Source organism: Rhinolophus ferrumequinum, chromosome 20 (genome assembly GCF_004115265.2).
Source record: "Rhinolophus ferrumequinum isolate MPI-CBG mRhiFer1 chromosome 20, mRhiFer1_v1.p, whole genome shotgun sequence".
NCBI lineage: Eukaryota > Metazoa > Chordata > Mammalia > Chiroptera > Rhinolophidae > Rhinolophus > Rhinolophus ferrumequinum.
In genome coordinates this window covers 52,311,759-52,338,846 of record NC_046303.1, presented here as the reverse complement: position 1 = coordinate 52,338,846, position 27,088 = coordinate 52,311,759, and the positions used below count along the sequence as shown (strand labels likewise).

At 40.1% G+C, this 27,088-nt stretch overlaps 1 protein-coding gene across 1 annotated transcript in view; it reads left to right on the top strand.

Annotated features, from left to right (window-relative positions):
* The window catches only part of AMPH (amphiphysin), a 222,052-nt gene that overhangs the window by 88,352 nt on the left and 106,612 nt on the right, over window positions 1–27,088 (top strand). The window contains exon 2 of the mRNA XM_033088761.1: window positions 17,220–17,300. Coding sequence (XP_032944652.1) covers window positions 17,220–17,300 — 81 coding nt within the window. The remainder of the gene's footprint in view (window positions 1–17,219; window positions 17,301–27,088) is intronic.

Sequence of the window (27,088 nt, the reverse complement as noted above, 5' to 3'; positions counted from 1 at the left end):
CCATTAACCCCCCTCATAACACTCCCCTTTGCTTTGAACACAGTTATTTCAGCATTCTTGCCACTTTCTGAAGCAGTTCTGGAAGTCCTCTTTCGTGAGTGGCTTTAGTTGTGCTGTTGTGGTTGCCTTGAATCATTTTGACTTTGGGGAAGAGCCAGAAGTCGCAATGCCAGATCCGGTGAATAAGGTGGATGAGGACACACTGTAATGTTTTTATTTGACAGAAATTGCCATATACCAGAAGCGATGTGTGACACGGAGCATTGTCATGGTGGACGATGATTTATGGCACATTTTGAAACACACCTTCTCTCAACCATAGCTCACCTGAATGACTACACCGAACAAGTTGAAACTTGTCACACACTGTTACTAATCTTCACTTCAAAGCTTCAGCAAAGAGCCCTGCCTTTCCGTTGCGTGGCACTCAGTAGCAGCATTTGCCGTATGTTTTGATCATACCATGTATTGTGGGCAAAAATGTGACTAATCAGAAAGATTCTGCTTTCTCTGCAGTAGTTTGAAGAATCATCTTTTTATAAAAATATAATTAAAATACAAATCATTAAAATACAAATTAAACTGCAAACAACCAGAACCCAGTCAACTCTCCAGAACATTTAACCATGGGGAAGTTTCTAAATCATCTGCTGTAGGAGAACTGGGGCAACACTGGTCAGAGATCATGCATTCATTTTATTGACCAGCGTCCAAGGTGTAGGCCATGATCATTACAGCTTCAATCTGATAATCTTCATTTTTTTTTTGCTTCTACAACAAATGCCCACAATAATGATTTTGGTTCTTTCATTTACCTGTAGGATTTGTCATTAACTCTGTAATTTTTAGAGCAGGATTCCCAAACTTGCATGTGCAGATGAATTGTCTGGGGAGGATGTTAAATCAGAGTCCAATTCAGTGGGTCTGGGATAGGCCTGAGATGCTGCATTTCTGGCAAGCTGCCAGGAGAGGCTGAGGATGCAGGTGTGAGGACCCTTTGGGTGGCAAGGAATTAGAGGAGGCAACGTAAACAGGATGAAAAGACTCCATCAAATTGAGCAGGAGTTTTACTTGTTGCTTAATAAATTCTTCAAGAAGGCTGATTCTTGGAAGCTATGCAGTAATGAGATTTGAAAGTTACATTACTTCTTTCAGTTAACCTGGACATTATGTTGACTACAGTAGTCTTTCACTTTTCTGACTAATCAAATATTAGATATTATAAATTATGGCTTTAATAAATATATAGGAGCAGAAGGAGAAGAACTAACATGTTATAAAAAGCAAACTCATATCTGGATCTTTCTAAACAGAGCGCAAAGACATACTTCTATAGGATTGCATATACTAAGGTGCAGAACCAGTGTATCCAGTGAATCTAAAGTAATTACCTCACGAGAATGCAGGCTGTGGAGAGAACTTTTGTCCTAGGAATGTAGCCAGTTATTTTTCCAAAAGCGTACTCCCAGCTTTTTTCTGTGTTGACTTCTGTGTTACACCAGGGCCACATGTTGGATTTGATTTCCCCAGGGACATGGAATAAGACTTACCGGAAGCTAGTTTTTGTAGGTGTTCTTTTATTTTCCTGCACTCAGATTTACTAGGTGCTAAGGTCAATGATTTTGAATGAGACTACCATTTTAGTGAGATAGAAGAAAGTCATCCCATTTTGAGTTTTCTATTCAAAAAGTTTAACTGACTGTCTCTAAAGAGCTGTGGAGTGGGCGGCAGCATCCTTTTTCTTTTTTTTAATTCTCCCTTTTTCAAAATTGTTTTGACTGTTCTATCTTTTATATTTCCATATAAATTTCAGAATTAGCTTGTCAGTTTCTTCAAAAAAGCCTGCTAGAATTTTGGTTGTGATTACCTTGAATTCTCAGTCATCTAAGAAACGGTCATCTTAACATTTATGAAAGAATGTTGTGCAAACTCATGTGATAAAATTCCTACAACCTTTTAAAAGGAAAAGGAAAACAACTTCTGCTCTTTGAGATGCCTTCAACTAGATGCTGAAAACATCCGACTAAGCACTTTTTAGTGATGGTTATCCTTTGGGTTTATCCTATCGGGAATTACGTTCCTAAAAAGCATCCTGGTTGGCAAAACCCCATTGTTGTGGGATTAGTATACTTAGACTTGCTTATTGTGCAAATTGTCTCTGGTAGGATGAATTGGACTGGTTTGTTTTTAGACCATCCCTACAGGGTGACACAACTGTGGTACTTTTCTAGAAGGGTGTGGGATTGTTTCCATTCATTATTTGTCACAGTAAGAGGTAACAAGCTGGTGGGAAATTTTGAGCTAGGAATTTTGAAACCCCAGTTCTATTCCAGGATGCCCTGTAGGGAGGGTCAAGGGAAACCCACAAAAGATTTGATGGAGGTCCCTGGGCTGGCAGCAGTGGAGGCTGCTGGGGACAATTACCTCCCCAGAGGAATGGGGAGGGATCTGCTATCAAAACTCAGAGAGAGGAGATGTAATTGTTTGAGAGACCACCTAAAAGGGAGAAGATTGAAACGACTGTGATGGTGGCTGGCAGGGAGGGAGCCAGCCAAACCAGTGCCCCACCCTCTCCCTTTTCCCACTCTTCCATGCCCTGCTGGTGTTTCCACTGGTCGACTCCAGACAGAAGCCAGAGGGCCAGGGCAGGATGCAGCCTGTAGAGGTCCACTTCCTGTAGTGCTGAGCAGGTGAGAAGGGTAGAGTGTGGATCTGAACGGGTAAATGCAGAGTGTGCACCATGGAAGCATCCGCAGATGGTATGAACAGCTAGTAAAAGGCTGTTCCAGAAGCACCTTTTACTTACACAAGTATTGTATGAATATCGCTGATGGTCTCCAGAAAGCAATTGTTTTTTCTACCCATTCTGTCATGCAGTGATTCTCACACACCAAACTATGCTTTTTAAAATATCCCCCCAAAGTGTTCCCAAATGGCAGGCAACAGTCTTGTAATATAGCCCAAAGCAGCGTACTCTTTGAACAATATTTCTCTGAGGTCTCAATTTTATTTTAGAAATTCATGCAAGTGTTTAACTTTATAATATATCCACGTTAACCATAGGAATATGGTAATTCCAGCTCGAGAAGCCCAAAAGAAATGTGAACAGTGAGTGGGCTTTCTAAAAAAGTGTGTAATTTCTCTTCTTTAGTAATGAACTGCATGCAGATCAAACTTTTAAAATAGCTGCAGAAAACAGAAAAACAAGGCATAAATCAAAATACAGACATGTGTACAACAGTTAGTGCTGCATGATTTGCTTATTTCTTCATTTGTTTATTTGTTTATTTTTTTTGCAGTTGCCTGTTTTGTGGGTAAACAGTATTTTCAGCCCCGAGGGCCCAGGAGCAGGAGGCTGCGTGCTCTGACACACCTAGCCAGAAGGAGTAAACTCTCTTTTGCCCAATCAAGTCTCTCCAGCACCTTATGTTGCCTCTCTGTTTCAGCCCTCTTTAAAGAAAAGTTATGAAGGCACTCAGAGTTCATTCTTGAGTACAGATCTTTAGAAATAAACCACAGGAACAAACTGAACTGAAAATACTGTGTCCAGCTCTATATCAGGACTCATTTCCAGAAAAAGTACAGTTTCATTTTCAGTCTGTTAACAATCTCCTTTTTTTTCCTTCTTTTTTTGACTTCCGTTCAAAACCTCAAATGGTATAATTTTTTTTTTATCAGATTGTTGTTACTTTGGGATCAATAAATATTAAAAATAGAAACCACCAGTGAAATTGCCTCTGGGCCACACTTCCTGTTGGATCTGTCTGAAATCCTTAGTGATCATGAGCCCGGCGTCTGGGGTGTATTGTATGGCTTTTGGGCGACCATTTATGAACTTGTGGAATTTTGGTGGTACTCCAGTCTGAGATTATGCAGAATATTTTCTCAAAAATTCTCTGTGAGTACCCTATAGTGTTTCTCTTTTTCTTTATTTACAATGTGTTCTTGAAGCAGGAAGTGTCAAATTACCAAAAAGCATTAACGTATTTTGCCATGTATAATGCGCTCCTGTGCATAATGTATACCCATTTTTTGGCCCAAACTTTGAGGGAAAAAATTCTTTTGTTTTAATTTTCTAATGCAAATTTTTATTTGTTTATATTTAGGTACTTGTTTTTTGGATTATAAAGGAATTTTAGCATATATTTTTTTAACATATTATAGTGCAAGAAATTTTATGTCACAAATTATTACAAAACAGAACAGATACAAGGTACAAGAAGTTTTATGTACCATAACAAATTAACGATATTTATGCATCATAGAAGGCCAAGAACTCTTAGTTGTCACAAGTTCGTTGTAAGTTCAACAAAACCAATGATCATATTCCAGGGCATTATTTTGCATGTGGATATCGTTATTGATTTCTAGAGTTACACTTTTAACTCATAAGCATAAGTAAAAGAATCAAAAACGTTTGTATAAATACGGAATTAGTGCTACCCATGTATAATGTGCATCCTTATTTTTCCCTCACAAATGTGGGCAAAAAAGTGTGCATTATACACAGCAAAATACGGTACTTAATTTAACAAAGAAGGAGGAAAGTTGGCTTTGACGTGGGCTGGTGGCCTTCCTGAGGTCACTCAGTGGCCTTAGGCGGGGACTTGATGTGAGGATTCTGGCCACACTATTCTTTCCACCAGAAAGTGCTGCCCTTTTAAATGACTTTTAGTCTTGAAAATAAAACCTAATAGGGAAAAAGTAAACTGTCCCTGGTGTTAAGCCAGATGCCACCCTCGGTCCCCAGGCCCAGATTTTTCTGATTCAGGAGGAGAGGTGTTAGCAGACCTAATGGTGACATTTGGATTCCTGGTTTGAATGAGATTCATATGGAAGGATTTTATTCCTGCTGTTCTAAAACTTGATTCAGATGCTTTGGTAATAGGAAGGATTCACCAATAAAGACAATTTCTGGGAACCTGGACGGCTACTCCAGGCTTTCCTGGTTATGCTTGGTAGTGTTGTTGACATATGTGTGTTTCTCTAATTGCTCAAGAGACATTTATCAAGTGGCAGAAAGAATTGCCAGCAAGCCATGCTCTAAATAAAGATGGTTCCATAGTCTTTATAGTCTAAATAAAGATGGTCCCATTAGCCCTAAAAGATCCCTCTGTATTATAGAAGTTTCAAGATGTGACCTTGGCGGGCTGGCCCGGTGGCTCAGGCTGTTAGAGCTCCATGCTCCTAACTCCGAAGGCTGCCGGTGCCGGTTCAATTCCTCGAGTCCCGCAAGGGATGGTGGGCTGCGCCCCCTGCAACTAGAAACGGCAACTGGTCCCGGAGCAGAGCTGCGCCCTCCACAATTAAGACTGAAAGGACAACAACTTGAAGCTGAACTGCACCCTCCACAACTAAGATTGAAAGGACAACAACTTGACTTGGAAAAAAGTCCTGGAAGTACACACTGTTCCCCAATAAAGTCCTGTTCCCCTTCCCCAATAAAATCTTAAAAAAAAAAAAAAAAAAAAAAGATGTGACCTTGGCAATATGCTTAACTTTTTTCGGAGTCATATCTGTTGGGTGAGCAAATTGGATTGCATAAAATCTAAGCTCCCTGTCAACTCCTTCATACTGCAGTTTAAGGTGAAGATATTAAATCAAGGAAAGGGAAAGAATTAAGCCTTACTAAGCCCTTTTCAGAGCCAGGCATCAAAGTAGGCACTTTTGCTTCTGTTCTTATTTATCTTGCCAGAACTGGGATCTCCCCCATTTCTAAAGATGAGAAAACAGGCTCAGTGAAGTTGAATGTTTTGCAAAGGTTATCGATATCTCATAGATAATCAAGTAGGGCCCGGTTTTTGTTTAATTGTCACACTTGTTTTCTTTCCACTGTGCCCATGCTGTCTCTCAGAATTCAGAGCAGTGGTTCTTCACCTGGTGGAAACCATGAACTCCTCCTAATAGAAGGCCTATCCATATTATATTAGGTGCCTAATCTCAGGTCATTCACGGACACCTTGGAATCTATCTGTGGACCCCAGGGGTAGAGCCCCTCGCCTAGAGAGAAACCATGGTCATATTTGTTTTCCTCAGGGGAGACCCCCAACCCATCCTCGTGTTGTTCACCCTGCAGGTCTCAGTTGCAGATGCTGTGTTGCTGTGATTGTTCCTGTAGGTGCACTTTCATCAAAGAAAGGGAAAGTTAGCTCTGGGGTGCAGTCGTAGACTCCTAGGATCTCAAGATAGACGTGTGGGAACCATCCACAGCCGTGAGCTAAAGATCGTTCCTCGTTCCGCACTGCGTGTTAGGATGTCGGTAATTCTAAGAGCTGACATTCTTGAGCACCTATTGCTAGGCATTGAAATAAAAGATTTACATGTAGTTTATCATTTAATTTTCACATCCACACTATGAGTAATATACTGGCATTATCTTTAATTTACAGGTGAGAAAACTGCCTAGAAAGGTGAAGAGCCTTGTCCAGGGCAGATACCGAGGGACAGGGCTGGGGTTGAACCGGCATTGTTCTAACCTAGCACCCTCTTTGTCACTTTGATGTTGCTTAATGTCTCTTTGTTCCTACCCACAGGGAACATTCACTATTTTAGCTCTCTATTTGTTTCTTTTTAATTAAATTTTTATTTTGAGAAAATTGCAGACTCACATTGTAGTTGTAAGGAAGAAGAGAGAGAGATCCTGTGTACCCTTTACTCAGGTTCCCCCAGTGGTAACGTCTTGCCAATGGCACAGGTAGGATATTGACTTTGATACAGTCAAGATACAGAACATTTATACCACCACAAGCATCTCTCATGTTGCTCTTTTATATCTACACTACTACTTAACTCTTGGCAAACACTAATGTGTGTTATATAAATGGAATTATGCAGTATGTAAACTTTTGGAATTAGGATTTTTTTTATTTAGCATGATGTTCTGGAGACTTATCTAGGTTGTCACAGCATTAGGAATAGAGATAGTGGAAATGTAATGGCTGTGCGATGTCAGAGGGGTGGTGGATGGTAGTAGTTATCACTGTGTGAGGGGTATAAATGATAAATGCCGAGTGCATTGTTTTGTACGCCTGAAACTAATAAAAAAAATAAAAATAAAAAAAATAAATGCATAAATTAAAAAATAGGATAAAAATACAAGCCATAGAGTAGGAGAAACTGTTTACAAACTACATGTCTGGCAAAGGACTAGTATTTAAAATATAACTCTTAAAACTCAACAGTAAAAAACACAATCAATTATAAAATGTTTCTTTTTTTTTTTTTAAACTGCTCCCAAACCAGAAAATTCACATGCTCAATGGGGCTTATACCAGAGCTAATCAATCAGGAATTACTTTGCTCCCACAATCTGAATTCTTCGCTCTCTCTTAAATTTGATTATTTTCTCTTGAGAAGTCTGTATGAACAAGGAGAATCTCCTTAAAAATGACCTGAGGATTTTGGATTCCTGTGTAGTTCTGCACCTGTTTTTGTAGGGACGACTGGAGAAGTCCATAAGATGTGTAGAGCGATGAATCTCTTCCCCATTAAATAGTAAACTTATAAGATATAAGTATGTCATGTGAGCAAATATGTATGGCAAAATCAGGGTTAAATAATGTTACACAAGTTACTTATTGCAGGACTTCTTGGAACTTTTAATATGTTCATAGTGATAGGCAAATTTACGAAAAGCTTATGAATTAAGCGGTTGACTACTGTCAATTTTCTATCAGTGTAAGTTCATTTCGGCCTTCTTTAAAACCTATTATGTGGGTTCTTTGAATTCTTGGAACTGGTTGTAATATCTTACCAGTTCATGTATTAATTAATGAGTTAAAAAATAGTCTTTGACACATGCTCATTTTATATTTTTATGGACATTGTGATTTTCCCTTTTTTATCCTTTAATAGTATTCTTTAAGAATCTACTGAGGGATATATAGCATTTCATATTTTTCAAACAGATTTGACCCTGGATTGTGTGCGTGTGTGTGTGTGTGTGTGTGTGTGTGTGTAGATTTCTGAGATTATATCCCACAGAACACACTTTGGGAAACACTGCTTCAGAAAGAACATGGTAAATGAGAAGTGCAGCTGGAAACTAAATCCCAGCCATACATAAACTTCAAACATCCCTGCAAAGTAGAAAGGGGGCAGGGATTTTAATTCTGATTTTGCTCCTGATTCACATGGGGTACAAAGCAGATAAGCCTAAATTCCTATAGAGACGGGCCTCAATCCTACCCATTACAGAAGGTTTTAATCCAGGCCCTGAACACACTGCCTTACTGACTGTCTTTCAGCCATACCTGAATTTGCCCACCTCAACCTTTCGATTCACTCCTTGAAATACAGGAGATTGGTGATACAGAACAAAATGTCCAAAAACCTTTCCTGTGACGTCTGATTAGCAGATACTCCTGGGCGTGTAAACTAGGTTGCCAGAATGCGAGTGAAGTTGGCCGCATTTGTTGCAAGTGTGTTTTGGGATGCCAAGGTTATGGGTTAAGGAGGTCCTGAAGGTGAGTGGTGGCAGGAGCGGGACCTTTAGTGCTGTTGGGTCTAAACAGGTGTAATGAGATTGGACCTGGACCTGGACACTTGGGGAGGCCAAATTGGGGGAGCTGTGGTGAGTCCAGCTCTGCATTATGCTCCCTGGGAGTTGATCGCCTGCCCTAATGGAATGATCTTGTCTTGACATCTGTGGAATCAAGTGAGGTTTTGTTTTGTTTTCCTAGCACCACTCCTTGCTGCTCCTGTGACTCACTCTTTGTGGCCAAATCTAGAGTGACCTTATAAGGAGGTGATGTCTTCCTAGGCCTTCTGTGAGCCAAAGGCCAATCGGAAGATTTCTTTCCAAAGGAGGGTAGAGATTCGAAAACCCATGTTTTGTATAACCTGAATTCAGGGTATTTGAATTAATACAACAACCTATTGTGGATGGAGATGGTGTCACATGGCTTTCACTTAAAAGTATGGCTCGAGTGGTTATTAGCATTCCTGACAATGTGGTGCAGTATTGGGCGGGTAATGTAGAATGGAGGAAAATGACTGAGTTATCAAGGGAAGCAATTGGTCCCCAGGCTGTATCTCTTTCCCTGTTGTTTCCTTTAGGGTATATTGCCCAGTGGTTAGAAGCTGACTCTGGAATCAAACTGCTTGAATCTCAGGCAGTCACACACCAGCTCTATGACTGCAGTCAATTACTTGACCTCCCCAATTTTCAGTGTTCTCATCCGTAAAATGAGGATAATCATTGTAACCTAACTCATAAGATTGATGGGAGATTTAAATTCATTTTTAGATATAATGCATTTAGAACTGTGCTTGATGTATTTTACACTTGATCTTAGCCAAAAGGCCGAGAAGCGATGCTTGATGTATTTTAAATTTCCATAGATGATAGCTAATACATTAGGGAATTATAAAGTTATTAAGTGGGGCATTTTTACAAGAGGAAGAAAAGCAAGAACATCTTTCTTTGTTTTCTTTATTCTCCTTTTCACATGTTTCATACCCGTCAGCACTAACAGCTCCCTCCTGCCTTAGGCAGTTTACATTCCCCAGGCAAATCCTGGGTAGGGCTTTGTGGGCGTTTTGTTTTACCTGCCACGTATTTGTGCACCTATTCCTTCATATGTGTGCTGCAGGTCAGTGTTTTCACACTGCTGACCCATCTGCAGGTAGAGTGAGTAGCTGAGGTCCTGGGGATGCCCCGCAGAGTCTGTGTAGGGGAAACAGACAGAATGCTCCCGGGCGAGTTCCCTGAGATAGGGCCGTCCCTGGCTCCATGGCCACTGCCTTTGCAGCAGCTCCTCCCCAGGAGGACGGTCACCAGTTCAGCAGACACGTTTGTTCTCAAATATGTGGCCAGTGGTAAATGGGGGAGTATCTTCTCCTAGCTAAGGAGCATGAAGATTAATTAAAAATGATCTGATGAGGTTGGAGGATCACCGTATTAGCCTGTACAATACTGGCGTGAGACAGCACTGTGTCCTGGACGGGGACCCCGGAGAAGGACAGTCCGGTCCTTCCCAGAGCCTCAGCATGACTCAGGCTCGAGCAGACTTCCAAGGCACCGAAATTTGGTGTAAATGTTGTACTCTGCATTGGATGATGGAGGTCTCGGGTTTCATAGAAAACTAGTTCAAAGACAAGGTGACCGAACCCTGAGGGAGAGAATGGACACCTGACTCCTCGGAGAAGAGGAGGGCTTTGGATGCCAGGGCTCACCATCTATTCATTTTGCCAGATCAGTATTCCTCAAGCTGTCTTTTTCTACACGATTTTGAATTTTGAATTTTGAATTTTTCCTTTGACTTAAAATGCCAACTACTTTTTTGAAAGCTGCCAACATAGTATTCCATTCCATATTTTAAAATATTAAGAAGAGATGATTATTCTCTTACTACTACAATAGTCAGTATTTAATTTGCATTGGACTGTGGGAATTTGAAACTTGATCAGAATTTTGGCTTTACAGTTTGGGGAGACTGCCTAAATAGAAGAGTTCTATATTTTTAGTGACCTTACTTGGGAACCTTATATATGAGCAATTTTTCTAGAAAAGAATGTGAGACTCACATCATTGGAGCAGCCCTTGCAACCCAAGCTGAGGACCTAAATGCTGTGGGAGACAAAAAGAGGATTTATTAGAAGAAAAAGTTACCATATTCCTGCTAATCTTTCCTGTTTAATTTTTTAATTTGCCTGTGTCATGATGTCTTTTAAGATCAGATCAGAACTTCGGCTGAGAGGATGAGCACACAGCCAGCTCTAGAGGAATATTTCAGAATCTCATTGAGGGGAAAGACAGTTTGAAAAAGCTTATTCAATTTAGAATATTATTTTGCATTTGAAAAAAAGCAGCAACAAAAGTAGCAACAGAAATCTTACTGTTTTAAAACAGTAAAGTGTCAATGTAGGTGAAATTATCTTTGAAGGAAAATACTAAGTCCTAAACTAAAATAACATGAGGCACAGGATTTTCTTCGTTTTGCCTGTAGGTGGAAGATGTGTCATGTTGTCAAAATCTGATTATCAGATGCATGAATATATAGTGATCCTCCTGTGATAATAATGCTGACAGACTGTTCAGGCTTAATTGGTATTTTGAACATAGCCAGCGGAGAGGTGAATGAGAGGCCACCTAAATTATAAACTCATTGTCAAATATTGTGACATAATACAAGGTAAAAGACGCATTTTTTTTTTTTTTTTTGTCATCTCATTCTAGGTTCCAGCATCTTTGGTGCTTTAAGATATTTTCCACGCAGCAGATCAGTCTCATCACCTGTATTGAAACTGCTGGAGAAAAATCACAAAGCTGCAACTGCACAGCCATGCTTCCTTCTTCAGCTGGGTCGTCAGTTCCATCCAGAATCTTGTGGCGTGGTTCTGGGTCTCACCTTTTCCAATCCCACATCTAAACCAGTTTCTTGTCCCTGGAACCTTCACCACAACCTAGCCCCCGAGTCTCAGCCAGTAGTCCACTCAGCCTCCACAGCACAAATTTGAGGTCACCCTTGTCTCTCTTCTTCCCTCACCATTTTCATCTCATAAGCCATTAAATACTGTATATTTATTCCTTAAGGATTGGTTTTATCTGTTCCTTAGCTCAGGCTCTGTCATTTATTGCCTGGGCTGTTTAAATAGCCTCTTAACTGGTCTTGCTTTTCCAGCCTTGCTCGCACAAATCTAATCAGGTGTCTGCCTCTGGGGGAATACTTCATTGGCTCCCCGTGGTCTATGCAAGGAAATGAAAGTCTTTAGTCCTGCAGACTGTGCTTTCCACAACCTGCCCTCTGCTTACCATGCTAGCCTCATCTTCCGCAATGCCACGTCTCACATCTGGTGCTCCAGCTCTCTCACACAGTCTGTCCCGAGACTGCAGCTTGCTTTTCTGCAGCTCCTCACACTGTGCTCGGCAGGTAGTCTTCAGCACGTCAATCTAAATTGGAGACAAAATGAACAGAATTTCTTCCCTTCCTACTATGCATTGGGCTTTGCATTCTTCTATAGGGCAAATATCTAACATGATAAATTTATTGTAGATTCAAGAATTAGACGATATTTGAAATACGTCTCATTCCGTTCACCTGTTGAATGAATAAATCTCTTTGCTCACCTCCAATTATTGGTTAAGCTCAAATAACTCCTAGGACAGTGAGCTCAATACAACAAGCTAATTCCCAGAAAACCATGATAAAAATTTACGCAAATTTTTCTTTATGTAGCTTTTATCTGCCTGTGCTAGTTCTTGATTTTGGTTTCTGATGGGACAAGTCTGATCCTTCTTTATTACAATGGTCTTTCAGATATTTGAAGACAGCTGTAGTCTTTTCCCCGTGGTCTCCTATTCTCCCTGGTAATATACCAGTTGTGTCAAATATTCCTCTTACCGCATTGGTTTCAACTCTCTTTGCCTTTTGGGCTCCTTGAGCTGGCTCAGGGTGGCTGTGTATTTATGTGTTTACCAGCCAGGCCACCACAGGGATGCATTCAGAACCCTCTCCTGGTGGCTCTCATGCTGGTAGTGCAGCCTGAGATGACAGCAGCTGCTTTGGCAGCGACATCACTTTAGTGACTCATGTTGACTAAAGTCATTATTTCTATTTAAAGGCAGAAACCATGTATTCCTAGCATCCATCCTGTTGCATTTTGGTTGAAAGTTGAATACATAAATCTGGTACTTGAACGATTATATTTTGACCTGAATTTTATCCCTGTAGAATTTTCTCGTTAGAGAAACATATCCAATATTCTCCACAGCTTTCTAACAATGTAAGCTTATGCCATTGATGGAATTATTCAGTAGAGTTAGATAATACCATCTGTAATACATATTTATTGAACATGAAACCTATGCCAGGCACCATAGCTCAGCATTTCTGTGTGTCTCCTTAGTAGTTCCACACAGTACTGTGAAGTATGATACCATCAGCACCTTCACCTTACACATGATCACTGAATCAGGTGTAGGTCCCTGACGGCCGCCTCTGAAAAATCTTTCTTCAGGTTGGTGTTAAGTCACTCATCAATAACTTTTGAGAGTCTTTCACCCAGTTACCAACAAGTAAACTTACTTGTACTAGAATCTATTATATAAATCTTTTACATATAGGATATCAGTACGTTAAACCCCTGTTTATTTGTCTTTATGATTTTTCCTGAGTACTTTAATTGAGGAATTATGGAAAATACAGAAAATTATAAAGAAACAAATGTTTTATTTTTTTAAATAAAAATTATAAAAGAAATAAAAAGATTCACCCTTGTCGTTTTAATATTTATGTTACTGGATTCCTCCAGCTTTTTTTTGAAATAAGAAATTTGCAGTGAGGAATAATATATCTTTCATATTATTCATATGTAATATTGGCTATGAAATGAAATTGAGTGATACTGAATAATTGGTAACGTGTGTGAATCTGCATAGAATTTTATTTTAAAATGCTGTCTTTGCTTGTTAACCACCATATGCCTTTCTCCCTCTAAATGACTTGCTAAGGCCCAGAACCTTGGTGTCTCACCACCCTTCCAACCACTGCTCTTTCTACTACATGCTGCCACCCTTGATATGTAAAAATGTCAGGAGGGCAATGGGACTTTGTGATTCTCCTTGAGAAATTAGGATTTGATTCAAGAAACCTTAGTGGGACTTAAAGGAGGGAAATAACATGTCCAAAGAGGCATGTTAGAAAAGAGAGTTTGGCAACACTGGGAAAATGAGACGAGAGATGATGATGGTAGAATCTGGTGGTTCAGCAAGGTAGTGCTTTACTCTCAGGTAAGAGATGAAAAAAAAAAAAAGAAAAAGGGGGAAGGGATTAAGAAGTACAAATTGGCAGTTACAAAATAGTACGGGGATGTAAAGTACAGCATAGAGAATATAGTCAATAATATTGTAATAACTATCTGTAGTGTCAGGTGGGGACTAGATTAATTGAGGGGATCACTGCATAAATTATATAAATATCCAACCACTATGCTGTACACCTGAAACTAATATAAAATTATATTGAATGTCAACTGTAATTGAAAATAAATAAATTTAAGAAAAAAAAAAAAGAAAAATGCATGGAAAAAAAGAAGAGTCATATAACTTATTGTAAGGAGAATGATTATGATTTTTGATGGACTGATTGGACTTGTGGAAATAATTCAGCACCTGTTTTGGATACCACTTCTTATGACCATATTCAAATTTTGATATCTAGAGAAGTTTGACATTTGTATTTCAGGACCATATTATAGGCATCCATTTTTTGGGTGGTTCAGCCCTTTGGTACCGTCTCTGTGAGGAAGGCACGGTGAGGACTGGGGTGGAAGTCCTGGGTTTGAATCTGGGTCCTGCCAAGTTGCCTGACCTCTCTCAGTCTCAGTTCATTCTTCTGTAAAATAGGGATGAACAAGCTACTGTGACATTGGCTGAGAGAACAGGCACAAGTCCTAGTGTAGTGAGTGGCATGGAGAAGGTTCTCAGCCCAGGCTGGCTCCCTTTCTGCCTCTGTCCTGGGCCCGTCCCATCTTTCCTCTGTGGTTGTGCCATTAGGCAGTTGGCAGCAAGATGTGGGTGTGCTATAACTCTGGGAGTTTGGGTCCTTTATTAATTTCCTGGGAAGAAAAAGTGTGGGCTTATGGTGTCATCCAATTGTAATTCTCTTCTCTCTCTTTACACCCAAGATCAGTTTTCGTTGTTGTTGCTATTTTAGTTATACTGTACAGTTGCTAGAAATACCAAAAGAAAGGAATCATGATTTGAAATTTAAATAACAGATTTTCAGCAAGAGGTCTGCAAAAGACTTCTACTGTTGTAGAGGGGAGACTTCCACTGTTGTAGTGTGCTGCCTATGAGGTATACCTTTCTTAGGGTGTGATAGCCTGGAGGAATATTGAATGAGAATATGACAGTAATAGTTTGATGTATAAATCCTATTTGCTTCCCATGAGACGGAAAAGACGATCCATGGGTGGTGACAGAGGTATCAGATCTCAGAGTGGGGATTTTCCGGAGGGTCTCCAATAAGCGACTTACTAACCGTGATCCACAATAACTATCAGAGAGGAGGGTTGGGTAAAATGAAGAGGTAACTTGGAGATCGCTTTCTGCAGTTTCAGGCACATGCTGGTTCCTCAATAAATGTTTGTCTCTGTTTCTCCCCCCCACTCTCTGAGACAAGTGTTCCTTTTCAGTAACATACAGAGATGTAGAACTGAGCATTAGACTTTCAGCTGCTCATGAGGGTTCGAGAGCCTTCCCTGGCCCTTGTGAACTGCTGTCTGCTGGTTCAGTGACTTACCTGATCTAGAAGAGCTAAACATTTATGAATTAGTAGACTTTAAGAATTTTTGAAAAATCCATGTGGTAAATACTAGATGTCTTTCCCCTGATACTTTAGTTTTTGTTTGTTTGTTTTTGTGGTGGGAGATCATTTGAGAGACCTAGCTTTAAAAAAATAAATAAATAAAGAGAAAGAAAGAAAGAAAAAAATGAAACAAAATTCTTGTTTCTTAAAGTTATTATACTTAGAATAAAAATATGGGAGTAGATGGGGGAAGACCTTGTAATAAGGCCAAAAATCCCTATGTCATTGAATTTTACTTCTCTTGTAAGTGGACTCTAATTTTGCTTTGCCCTATCTTTCTTACAATAGTAATAAAAACAATAGTCATGATATCGTGCATTTGCACAACACTTCTCAGGAGATCATTTTTCAAAAGGTAAAGACAAGATTTTCATATAAACATGTAATAAACATGTGTCATAGATTTTATTCAACTCATTAATTAATGAGGCATCCACTGAGGTGTTAAAACTGATGCAAAGTGTATTTGAGGAGCTGGGTATATATGGACTATGTAACAAAGGGATTTTAGAATAAGATTGGTCAGTTAGATCCAAACTGGTTAATGTCCTACAGGTCATAAACAATAATCTTTGGGGTTAACTTGACTATTGGACAGAAAACGATTTGCATTTCTTCCAGACAAAATCTTCTCATTAACCTCTGTCCCTGTAGGGCTGTACGTAACCCAGACAACAGGAAGCCACTCAGAAGTGTAAGTCCAGCACTGCACTGAAGGACACACAGGGATCGTTTGTCTCTTCCCAAGTTTTAGGTGACTTTTCTCACTCTGTCTTCGCATTGAAAGCATCATTGAAACTTGTTAATTTGTACAAGGTTCTATCTTTGATTTTAAATTAGCATAACCTGATATAAAACCTAGCCATAAAAAGTGCTTTTTTTGTTTGTTTTTATGTTGGGAGGTCATTAATGCCGGAATGTTTATGTTTCATAAAAACATATTTGGCAGTGCTATGGGGTGTGTGTATTCTGAGCAGGCAACGCTTGTGAAGTTTTGACATTCTTGGATGAGTTATTGTTTTACATATCAGGTGTGGGAATCTGAATAAGGAACCCAGTTGTGGCTCTCAGCACCTTCTGTTCCGTCCCGGGGTAACCTTCTGCTGTATCTCTGAGAACTACTTCTCCTGTTCATCCCTGTGCTCTGGGCAAACAATGCGTAATGATTTCTCCAGGGGTCTCTGCTGAGGCTACTCCTGTGGCTGGCATGTAGTCCGACACATTCCTGTTTGCTGGAGCTTCCAGCACAATATGAGTGAGCTCCGCAGAGCGTTCCCTGACCTCAGCTCTAATAGATACTACGATTTACAACACTTTGCAATCCCCTCGTGTTGCTTATTATACACTCTCTTTGGTTTCTTATTTTTGAGCCTGCCTTGTCTACTCCACTAGATTATAAATTTCTGAAGGTTAAGTGTTAGGGCTTTGTTTTATTTGTCTTTGTGTGTTTGGATGACCAGTGCTTAGGTTGGGGCCTTGTGTAGCCTAGTGCCCCTTGGAGTGTTTATTCCATTGACGGGAATATTGGAAGATGGTGGGGAATAACTTTCCATACGCCTGACTCCAGTAATTCTAATACTATCTCTATGAAATGATTTCTCCAGGGGTCAAATAACCTTTGTTCACTGTTTAACATACTTTAGTTAAATAACCTTGGTTCACTGTTTAACAAAAAATTGAGTACCTATTAAGCATCATGCACAGTGCCAGATGCATGGGACAAAAAGACAAGGCATAACTTTTGTCTTTAAGTCATGAGTAGCCTACTGGAGAAAACAGATATGTCAATAAATAAATGCAATCTACCATGATGCTTGCTCAAAGTCACACAAGCTGTGAGTGGTGGAACTGTAATTATCATTTGAAACCATTATGAAATCACACCATTTTGTTTTCTTTGCAAATTAGGTCCTTCAGAAGCTTGGGAAAGCTGATGAGACAAAAGACGAACAGTTTGAAGAATATGTCCAGAACTTCAAACGGCAGGAGGTAAAGTGCATTTTCTTCGTTTCTAGAGTGGGAAGGGGGTTGGCTCTGTTTATGTTCTAGCATATAACTAAAATGCTATAAGTTGAAGACTGGAGTTGGCGTTAACCTGAGGGAATGCAACACTTGCTAGTTTCGTGGACTTTCCCGTGGAGGGCCAAGGAAGCGAGGCAGTAGGCACTGCAGGAAGAAGGCTTGAGTTCTAGAATCTCAGGAGATCAAGACTTCGCTTCTCTGGAGCTTTTTGATGCAGATTACTGATTACAGGAAAGATGATGTTTTTGGTGATTCATATCCCACTGAGTATAAGTAGTAGTTAGATACTTTTGGCAAAATTACTTCGATTGCTGCCTGCTTCAACATCATGCATTCTCAGAGGGGGTTATATCTCCCCCAGGAAGGTGAAAATTGGTTCTTGGTGAGTGAAAAAATCTGTACTCTTTATCATGTAAACAGATATATGGTAAATCTATGGTATTAAAATTTCATGGCGGGGGCGATAATTAGAAAACATATATCTAAAAAGGCTCCTCAAGGGAGGCAATAATGAAAAAAAAGGTTGAGAAACATGATTTGTGATACTTGTTCCTTTGTGGTCTGCTACGTGTTTAACAGACACTTGAATAAAGAAAACAATTTTAAATTTATTTGTTTATATCTAAGGTTTGGATAATTGGCTATCATGTCACTGTTTAGAGAGCATGCATGAGTGTCAGGGAGAGAGAAGGTACAAACACGGCTCTCTGAGGTTAGAAGCTTCAAATCTGGAGGTCATTCTGGAGGTGGGGTGGGAACAAGCCTGGGCCAGCAGACTTTGGAACATGGGGTTTGGACACGGGGACAATGTAAGGACATGGATTTTTTTTTTTTCTGCTCTCATTGGAGCTACCAGAGGATATTGAGGCCCCAGGGATGTGTATGTGAGAAAAGAGACCGGGGTCTTGGAGAAGAAAACAGTGATAAAAATAAAAATAGATCTTGTCCCAATAACTGAGTATTACAGAGAGCTTTGGATTTATGAAGGTAGAAAAGGGAATTCCTAGAGAAATGTTGGATGTAGACCTACAAACTCAGGGGTCTCCTAGTCTCCCCCAGGATAACAGATTTTCCGCGTCTCCCTATGTTCTCACTCAGTGAGTTCTCGTACATTCTTGTGCATTAGGATAACACTAATACAGGTCATTGTCTTGGATTGCAGCAACTTCCCACCGAAAAAACTTGTCAAGCAGTGCCCTGGTCATTTGCAGGGCATTCCCAACTGTTTGCTTTAAGGGGCTGGATTTAAATAGAAGTGACTCGTGTTTACAGTTCTCACTACTTGAAGATTTACACTCTGTCCTTTGAAAACTAGTCTTCCTGCCTGGTGTGTCCCTGTGGAGCTAATTAGTTCTTTGCTCTTGGATTTTTTCTCTATCGCTTTTATGGCATTATGATGTTAGCACCCTGGAAGGCTAACCTTGGGAAACATCGAGTTCAGGAATGCATTCATAACTAGGAGTACTTTGCATTTTGCAATTGCAGTGAATTTTTATTGCTCTTGTTTGGACTTTGTTGACTGAACCAGGTGAGGTTTGTTTTTTTGTCTAAGGTAGTAGAAAAAAGTGCAGTTGATTAAGTCACCAATTTCATTGGTCAAATGATCTGTGCCACTAGGACCTGCAGCGTGAGATGACTTTATAATGCTGCACGTATTTCTGTCACTACATTGTAAATGTATAAAATGTATAAAATGAAAAAATATATGATTTATACATTTTTCAAATAGTATGTTATCATTTTTGAAGACTGACATCTTAGTTCTCTCAAGAATATTAGCAGATTTCAAGATGTTGGTGAATCTTCAAAATTTGGGGAAATAAAGTGAAACAAATGGAATGGAAATGTAAAAATAGAATTTCTCAGAGAGTCTTCTGAGCCCCTTTGGTTTTCTTTGAAAATATTTTTGCATCTGACATTTGCACATACTCATTTTGGTATATTTTTGTTTGTTTTCATCAGAAAGAGTAAATTTTATAGTCATTTTAGTGCAGTGAGGAGGGATGGTAACTTAACTCTGTATGTTGGAGGAGAGAAGGAGAAAAGGAAGGTGGTGGGAGGAGATAAGGAGAAAGTTCTTAATTTTCTATAGAAACATATTAAGGTTGGGAAGAAGAGCTGAACTGAATTTGTTAATAGTCTGTAGAGGGAAAAATATGTCCCTGGAACCCTCAATATGTATTGGTGACCGATTCACATGTGTTGCATATGCTGAAAAAGGTGTGGTGCTTGTGTAGAAATATGAACCTAGGAAGGAAGACCTACCAAGATGTAGTGACCTTTACAAGGCCTATGCTTTAAGCATTAATATAATTATCAATCATTTCTCTAAAGGCAGAGGCATTGTCCAAAGACAACACATATTAAAGACATTATCTAACCTAGGAAATCTAGATTCCATATTTTTTCTATGAATATATATTTTTCACATCCCCAAAGATACTGTTTACAGTATAAAATGAACTACATTTGGATTTGTGCATTATATTATAGTCATCTGATCACACTCCATTGTACTTAATCAAAAATAGACCATTCTAGAATGTTCTAGAAAGTATTCAAACATTTTTGGGCCCTGATGATCTTGCTTTTAAATTCCTTTTAATAAAATCATAAAGGTCCTCATGATTATTGATATATTCCCTGCTTGTTCATTGAATCAAAGGTGGCAGAGGGTCTGTTTGAACTGTAACTTGAGGCTTAGTTTATGTTTTATTCCAAACCCCCATTTTTTTTTGTTTTAATCCCAAACCTCCTTTCCTGAAAGGCGGCTTGTGTTAGACCGAAAGCATGGATGAAATGTCTGTACAGACTCTCTCGGTTGTGCATTGGACTCCCCATTGCTGTAGGTTTTGTGGTCCAGCTTTCACAAACTCCTCAGTTAGGACAAGAAGAGTGAACTCCTCTTTCAGAAACTCAGAAGTTCCATGATGATTAGTGCCAAGGAGAGCAAAGATTCTAGAAATCTAAAGGAATAACAAAACCTGACTGCAGCATTTCCTCCCCAGAGAGTTTTCTTCTTTCTTTCTATTTTTCCTGTCTTAGCAGAGCTGCTAACAAGTAGCGGAGTATGTGAACACTGGCCTCTTTCAGTTCACCTGGTTGCCTGCTGACAGATCCATTAATGAGCAGAGAGAAGATCCCAAAGTGGGTCCCAAAGGATGGTCTCAGGCTTCCCACCCTCTTTCCTGCTAATAAACTTCCCCACTAAGATGCCATGTCTGTGGTAGCAACTGTGCTGATTAAAACAACAAAATAGCTCGGGCTGGTTGGGCCCAGATAACTATTTGATCATTTCCAGTGAGTACAGATGTGCGCACCTTACTGGCGGTATGATCTGAGGACGATGCTTCAAATAAAGGAAAAGGGTGTCTCATTTCTGATGTCTGCGAGCTTCTCACTCTCTCTTTTAAGTACCAGAGTGGGTAGTTCTGCTGCTTTTCTCCGTGCCATTCGCAGAGCTATGGCCTAACTTTGGTTCTGTGCAAACGAAGAAGAAAAGAAATATTGGGACCTTGAAACTCCAGTGGTGAGAATTCAGGGCCAGTGGTTCCAAATATTAGGATAACCCAGTGACTGGGGGCTGGAGTCATGTCTTCTTCCCGATCTCTCCTCGCACGGAGATCCTGTTAGGCTGCACTCATCTTTTAGTCTCCGCAGGATCCAAAGCTTTGCACATGAGCATAAAAATGTGTTAAACTTGAAGCTGAACTCGTGGCAGAAATGATCTTTTGAACACATTCCTAGAGCGTGTTTTTATTTCTGGGACGTTGAATATTCTATGACATCTTGTAAGCAGTTTGAGGACTTTTTGGTACATATGTATGTAAATAGTTAAAAATAAAATTTATAGATGTTTTAAAAAAGAATGTAAATATAAAATATAGCCCCACATTGTGTTGTGTGGATAAAATTTTTACTTACGGCAAATCACATTCACATTCTGAAAAATTTTACAATTTGCTTGAGCAGCTAGCCCTAGCAGGTACCTTAGAGCTTGTTTTTAAATCACAGAAAACACTGATGTGAATATGTTAGTGTATTCACCTTTCATTCAGACCTTCCTCTGAAATAGCTACTGCCTTGATTAAATGTGAGCCCATGGGTCTGTCTGGGGTAATGATCCAACTCTAAATGCCAGCGTCCTAGCCCAGAGTGGGGAGAGCCTGTCAACCCACAGAGCCTCCTGTTAGGTCACCACACCTTCTGAGTGAGAACCTCAGGTGGTGAGTTTGGGAGAATGTGTGATGTGCATACCTCACATCTATCTTATCTTTAGCAGGCATCATTTTAGAGGCAGTGGCAGAGTTCCCTTCTTCCCACAGTTGTTGACCCTGGAAACTGATGCCCTGGGAAAATATATATGTCCCTGGAAGAGATAATATATGTGCTGCTCACACCTTAATGAGTTAATAAGGCTCTTCCTAGATTAGAAATCTAGCCATAGGGTCCTGAGAAAAGATGAGGAGTACTTATGTACCTAGGGGTCAGATAAGTATAGTAAAGAGAAGGCCTTAAAAATCAAAAGATCTGGGGCTGGCCCGGTGGCTCAGGCGGTTGGAGCTCCCTGCTCCTAACTCCGAAGGCTGCTGGTTCGATTCCCACATGGGCCAGTGGGTTCTCAACCACAAGGTTGCCGGTTTGATTCCTCGAGTCCCGCAAGGGATGGTGGGCAGCGCCCCCTGCAACTAAGATTGAACACAGCACCTTGAGCTGAGCTGCTGCTGAGCTCCCAGATGGCTCAGTTGGTTGGAGCGTGGGCTCTCAACCACAAGGTTGCCGGTTCGACTCCTGCAAGGGATGGTGGGCTGTGCCCCCTGCAACTAGCAACGGCAACTGGACCTGGAGTTGAGCTGCGCCCTCCACAACTAAGACTGATAGGACAACAGCTTGACTTGGAAAAAAGTCCTGGAAGTACACGCTGTTCCCCAATAAAGTCCTGTTTCCCTCCCCACCCACCAAAAAAAAAAAAAAAAAAAATCGAAAGATCTTTCAAAGCAGCTGAATTAGCTGAGCCTTTCCTCTTTCCATATGTATACTTTTTCCATATGTATACTTCCTTTGAGAGTGAAAAGTCTGACTTTCATCATTTTCATATATGTGTTTATTTGTGCAGTCCCCTTTATGTAACCTGTCTTCTGACCACATGGGCCATCTCCTCATCTCCTACGTTGCACCGGTCAGGAGTGGTCTCTGCCCTCTGGCTGTGGGCTGATCCCCATCAGCCTGTGCTTACCCTCCTCCAGGTCCACTGGCCAAGACTCACCACCCACTCGGAGTACCAGCTGGGGGTTCCCCCTTGCCAAATTGTTGCCTGCTAAGAGTTGTCTCTGTCCTGGCTTCTGGCACCATGACTTCCGAGAGTTTCCCCCGCCTTCCCTCACTAACTCTGGCTGTGCATCTGTGGGAATAACTGAATTATTGAATGTTGGTACTTAATGCTATGTTATAATAAGGGTCTATTGTTATGAAAAATCCATGTGTATGGGATAAAGTTGACCCATTGCTATACAAATAAGTATACAAATGATAAGCATTATCAGTGTCCTAAGAGAGTTAGCATTTGTATAGTCTGGTAACTTATTGGGCAGTCTGCTTTTTGGAATGTAATAGGATGGCAGTTATTAATTTAAATGTATGGTTTATTTGCATTTACCCTTCAATAATTAAAATGTGGTCCCCCCATCTTAGCAGGAATTGCATACGAGAGGTGTAGTAGAGCTGGCTCTAATTACCTGTGTTCCGTTGTGGCCACAGTGGACTTCTCAACAGTAGGATGAGGGCTCACTCATGCCGGGTAGCTCTGGTATACAGTATGGCTTTATTATTTATGGAGCATATTCCTACGTGGTCTGTTTTTAATACTTTTATCTAAAATAGATATTATTCCAGGCCACATATTGGAGAAGAGAAATCATTTGTTCAGAGCGAAGGGAAGGTAGCAAAACAAAATATTTAAATTGTGGTAAGACAGGTATAGCAGGTCTTTCTAAGATCGTCGTGGTGATTGAAATTCAGTGTCATGACGTTCATGCCATTCATTAACAGTATGTTATTAAGTGCGGGAGGAAGTATCTGATTGCCTTCACGTTCAGTGTATTTATTGCCCATTGGTAGATCTGTTAGCAAGACTCATGCTTTAAATTAGATCAGGCTTATCTTCATGGTCTTTATATAATGGACAAAGCTGTTAAATGGAGGGTGTTAACCTAAAAAATAAAAGGCCTTTCAAAGTGAGAGGCACCAAGCAGTTATTGAGATCAATAAGAATAGCTATTTTAGAAACATTGATTCAGACAGAAACCCAAATGACGTCCCCATTAGGAGACAAAGACAATGGGTATTTATGACAAAGGGAAGGGGAACGATTACATCAATAGAAGGAAGGCATTTCTATGGGTGCAGATAACGTAACACAGTGGTGTTAATTCTGAGCAATGTTTTTAATTTTCAGTTCAGTGTCATAATAGCTGCTTTCCTGTTGTTTTGCAAACAGCTCTTTTCCAAGACACAAGGTTGCCTAGGCCCAGTCCAAAGGTTATTTTGTCCTGTTTTAACATTCCAAAGGTTTGAGACATAAGATATGCACGGCAGTTCCTCTGGCATGGCAGCCCGGCTCTATTTTAAAATGGCTCCGTTAATATTATTGTCTACAAGGGAGAGGAAAGTGTTTTGATGATGGATGAAGACCCACCAAGGTCTTAAGTGGACATGGCAGATGAGGAGGACATAATTCTGGTGACATTTCAATGAAGAGTGTGAAAGGGAAGCTCCTACTGAAAGTCATGCCTCAAGTGAAACCTCTCCAATAGAGAATTAATAGTCTATAGGTCAAGAAAGGAACACAGAAATGGGGCAGGTGGTAACTCTTCCTTTAATGAAGCATAACAAGTAAGACATGATGCATGGAGGGGTGTGGTACACTCAGTCTGCACTTTGCCAAAAACCTCTCTACGCATAACCTTTGTCATCTGGAAAAAATAGATCTGACTCCACACATAGATTTTAACACAGAAATACCCTGACCTTTTGTCTGGAGTAGTTCCCCTAAATTACCTTCTTAACAATATGTATTTGATGACTTGGAAAGTTCTTGGTTGGTTTTTGTCTCTTTTCAGTCCCTTGCTCGTTAGGACAGAAATTATTTGTAGCTCCAAATTGTTTTTGGTTCACATTCAGAGCATTAAACCTTTCTTCAGCTGTCCCCTGATGTGATCACACTGGCCTTTATGGTATTTGGCCTGTCGGTTGTGAAGTGGCTTTTTACTTTAGGTATCGCATTAAGAAGGCTGATCCGAATCCAGGTGCTCTGGTGTAATTAGGCAGAAAGGCACTTGGTGGGGTGACTAGTTGGTCATCTGTGTCTGATGGTGTCATTAAGGAACCACTTGCTCCAAGCCTTTCTTCTACTTCCCCCATCACAAATGCTTCCTTATGATTGGGCTGCCCTGGCCTGACTGACATCATTTGTTCAAGCCCTTGAATGTCTTCCCTTAATGCCAACCTACGAGGTATTTCCTACTGTTGTCTGTGCAGTACCCTCAGCCAGGATCTCTTTCTCTGTATACCCTAGTAGTACATTATTCGTGTTTGTTCAATAGCTCTTGTCTCAGTTTTCTGATATGACAGTTATTTAGATGTGTATATATGTCCTCATTAGAGTGTAAATGTTTAAAGGAAGACATCCTGTCTTAGTAATTTAATAAAAACCTTCCATGCCTTCTGGCACCTTCTGATGCTTAGTAAGTATATTCCTCCGTGTCACACACACTCTGTATTCACCCTTTGTCTTGGATATAACGTACGTCCTCACTCATTCACCATCAAAGCCCCTCTTCATTGTCATTTATTTATCTCTTTCATTGTAAATTTTGGCAGCAAAATAGTCCTTAGAGAATGGGATATGGCCTGCACTTGATTCTACCATGGGTTATAGAGACTGGAGCAAGGCTCAGGCCCCTCCCTGGATTATAACCTGTCCTAGTTCCCAGCTACTTCATATCTGTTTGCTGGCACTTACAGCATTTACAATCTTCTAAGAGCTTTACATACTTTTACTGACTTAATATAATAACTAATTTTAATTGTTCAGAAGAATGTTTTTCAGTCATTGAAACCTAATTATATTCACCAATTTGCAGATTTTTTAAAAAAGGATTGTGTTTTGAAGCAAGCTCACTGATCTCCGATAGGATAATATTTTTACCACAGAGCATTAATATATGTAGTTGATAACAGCAACAGCTAATTGCTTCTGAGAAACTTCTGAGAGAATGGTGAATTTTGCTGTCTGAATTTATGCTGGATTTCCATTAAAGTTTAAACTCAATCATACAATATCCTATGGGAGAATGTGTATATGTCTGCATCTCTGGAAATAAAGTTTACCTAGAGCAGGGGTGTCCAGACTGTGGCCCACGGGCCAACTGTGGCCCGCGATCCATTTTTTATTGGCATGCAGCAAATTCCAAAAATATATTTAGTTTACTTAAATGAACCAGGTGAGGCAATACGTACTTCACCTCGAGTGAGTGGCCCGGCTATTTGTGTATTTTACTGCATATGGCCCTTGGTGAAAAACGTTGAAAAAAGTTTGGACACCCCTGACCTAGAGATACTCCTTGTTCTAGCTAGCTATAAGTTTCTGTGAAGATTCTGTAATATTGAAAACCACCTTAGTGTGCAGCTATTTTCCAACATTTGAAATGTTTTATTACCAACTTTCAAGGACATTTTCAGGTTATTTGATAGATGATACCATGTTTAGAACAATGATATATAACTATTTAGACATCCATTTGCTTTGCATTTATTGAGTGTCTTCTGCATGATAGGAATGGATCTAGGTTTTTGGGAAACTTCAGTGGAGCAGACAGGCAAAGGTTACTGCCACTATGGATCATACATTCCAAAACAGGGGGCAGACAGTAAAAAAAACACAGTAAATAAGCAGGTTATATTGTATGCCAGAAAATAATGAGAGCTGTGGGGGAAAAAATCAAATAAGTAGAGAATAAATAGAGCAAGGTGAAGAGTATCAGGATGCTTGGAAAATAGCAAGTTTCAAGTTTTGCTTCAAAAGGTATCAAATAAATAAGACTTGTAGCTGGGGGAGGGAGTGGGGTCTTAAGATTGCAAAAATATATGTATACTAATGGAACTCATTTAGTAGGAAGGAAAATGCGATGGGTCACCAGAGAAAGGGGAGAACAGCTGACTTGTGTCCTTGAGTAGGCAGGAGGAGATGGGCTCCAGCACACAGCTGGGGGGCTGGCTTGAGCTGGGAGCAAGACACTTCACTGAAGGTACCAGGTTAAAGGCCAAGTGTAGGTTTCCTGGGGCTAAGTTTCTATCAAAATCATTTCTTGGATGACTCAGCACATAACTATCGAGTGTCTACCAAGCATAAGGCATTGGAAACAAAATAATGAATAATTCATAGTTCCTGTCCTTTTCAAGCTTGTGGTCTGGTGTGCAAAAGCTTTTGTCATTTTGAAGCAATAAAAATAGTAAAACAAAAAAGATACAGAATCCTGAGATGTTGGTACTGTACTTCCATCACTATGATGCATTTTGATATCCTAGTTTCACCACGGAGCATTAGCGCATGTGTATATTCTCACCCCAAATGGTATTCTTAGAAAAAATGACTTCTACACCTTCCCACAATCCCATTTCCAGCTAGACTCCTCAGGCGCAGTGGGTGTCTACTTGTTGTTACTGCAAAGGCACTCGCTCTGTAGAGCTGCTCAAAT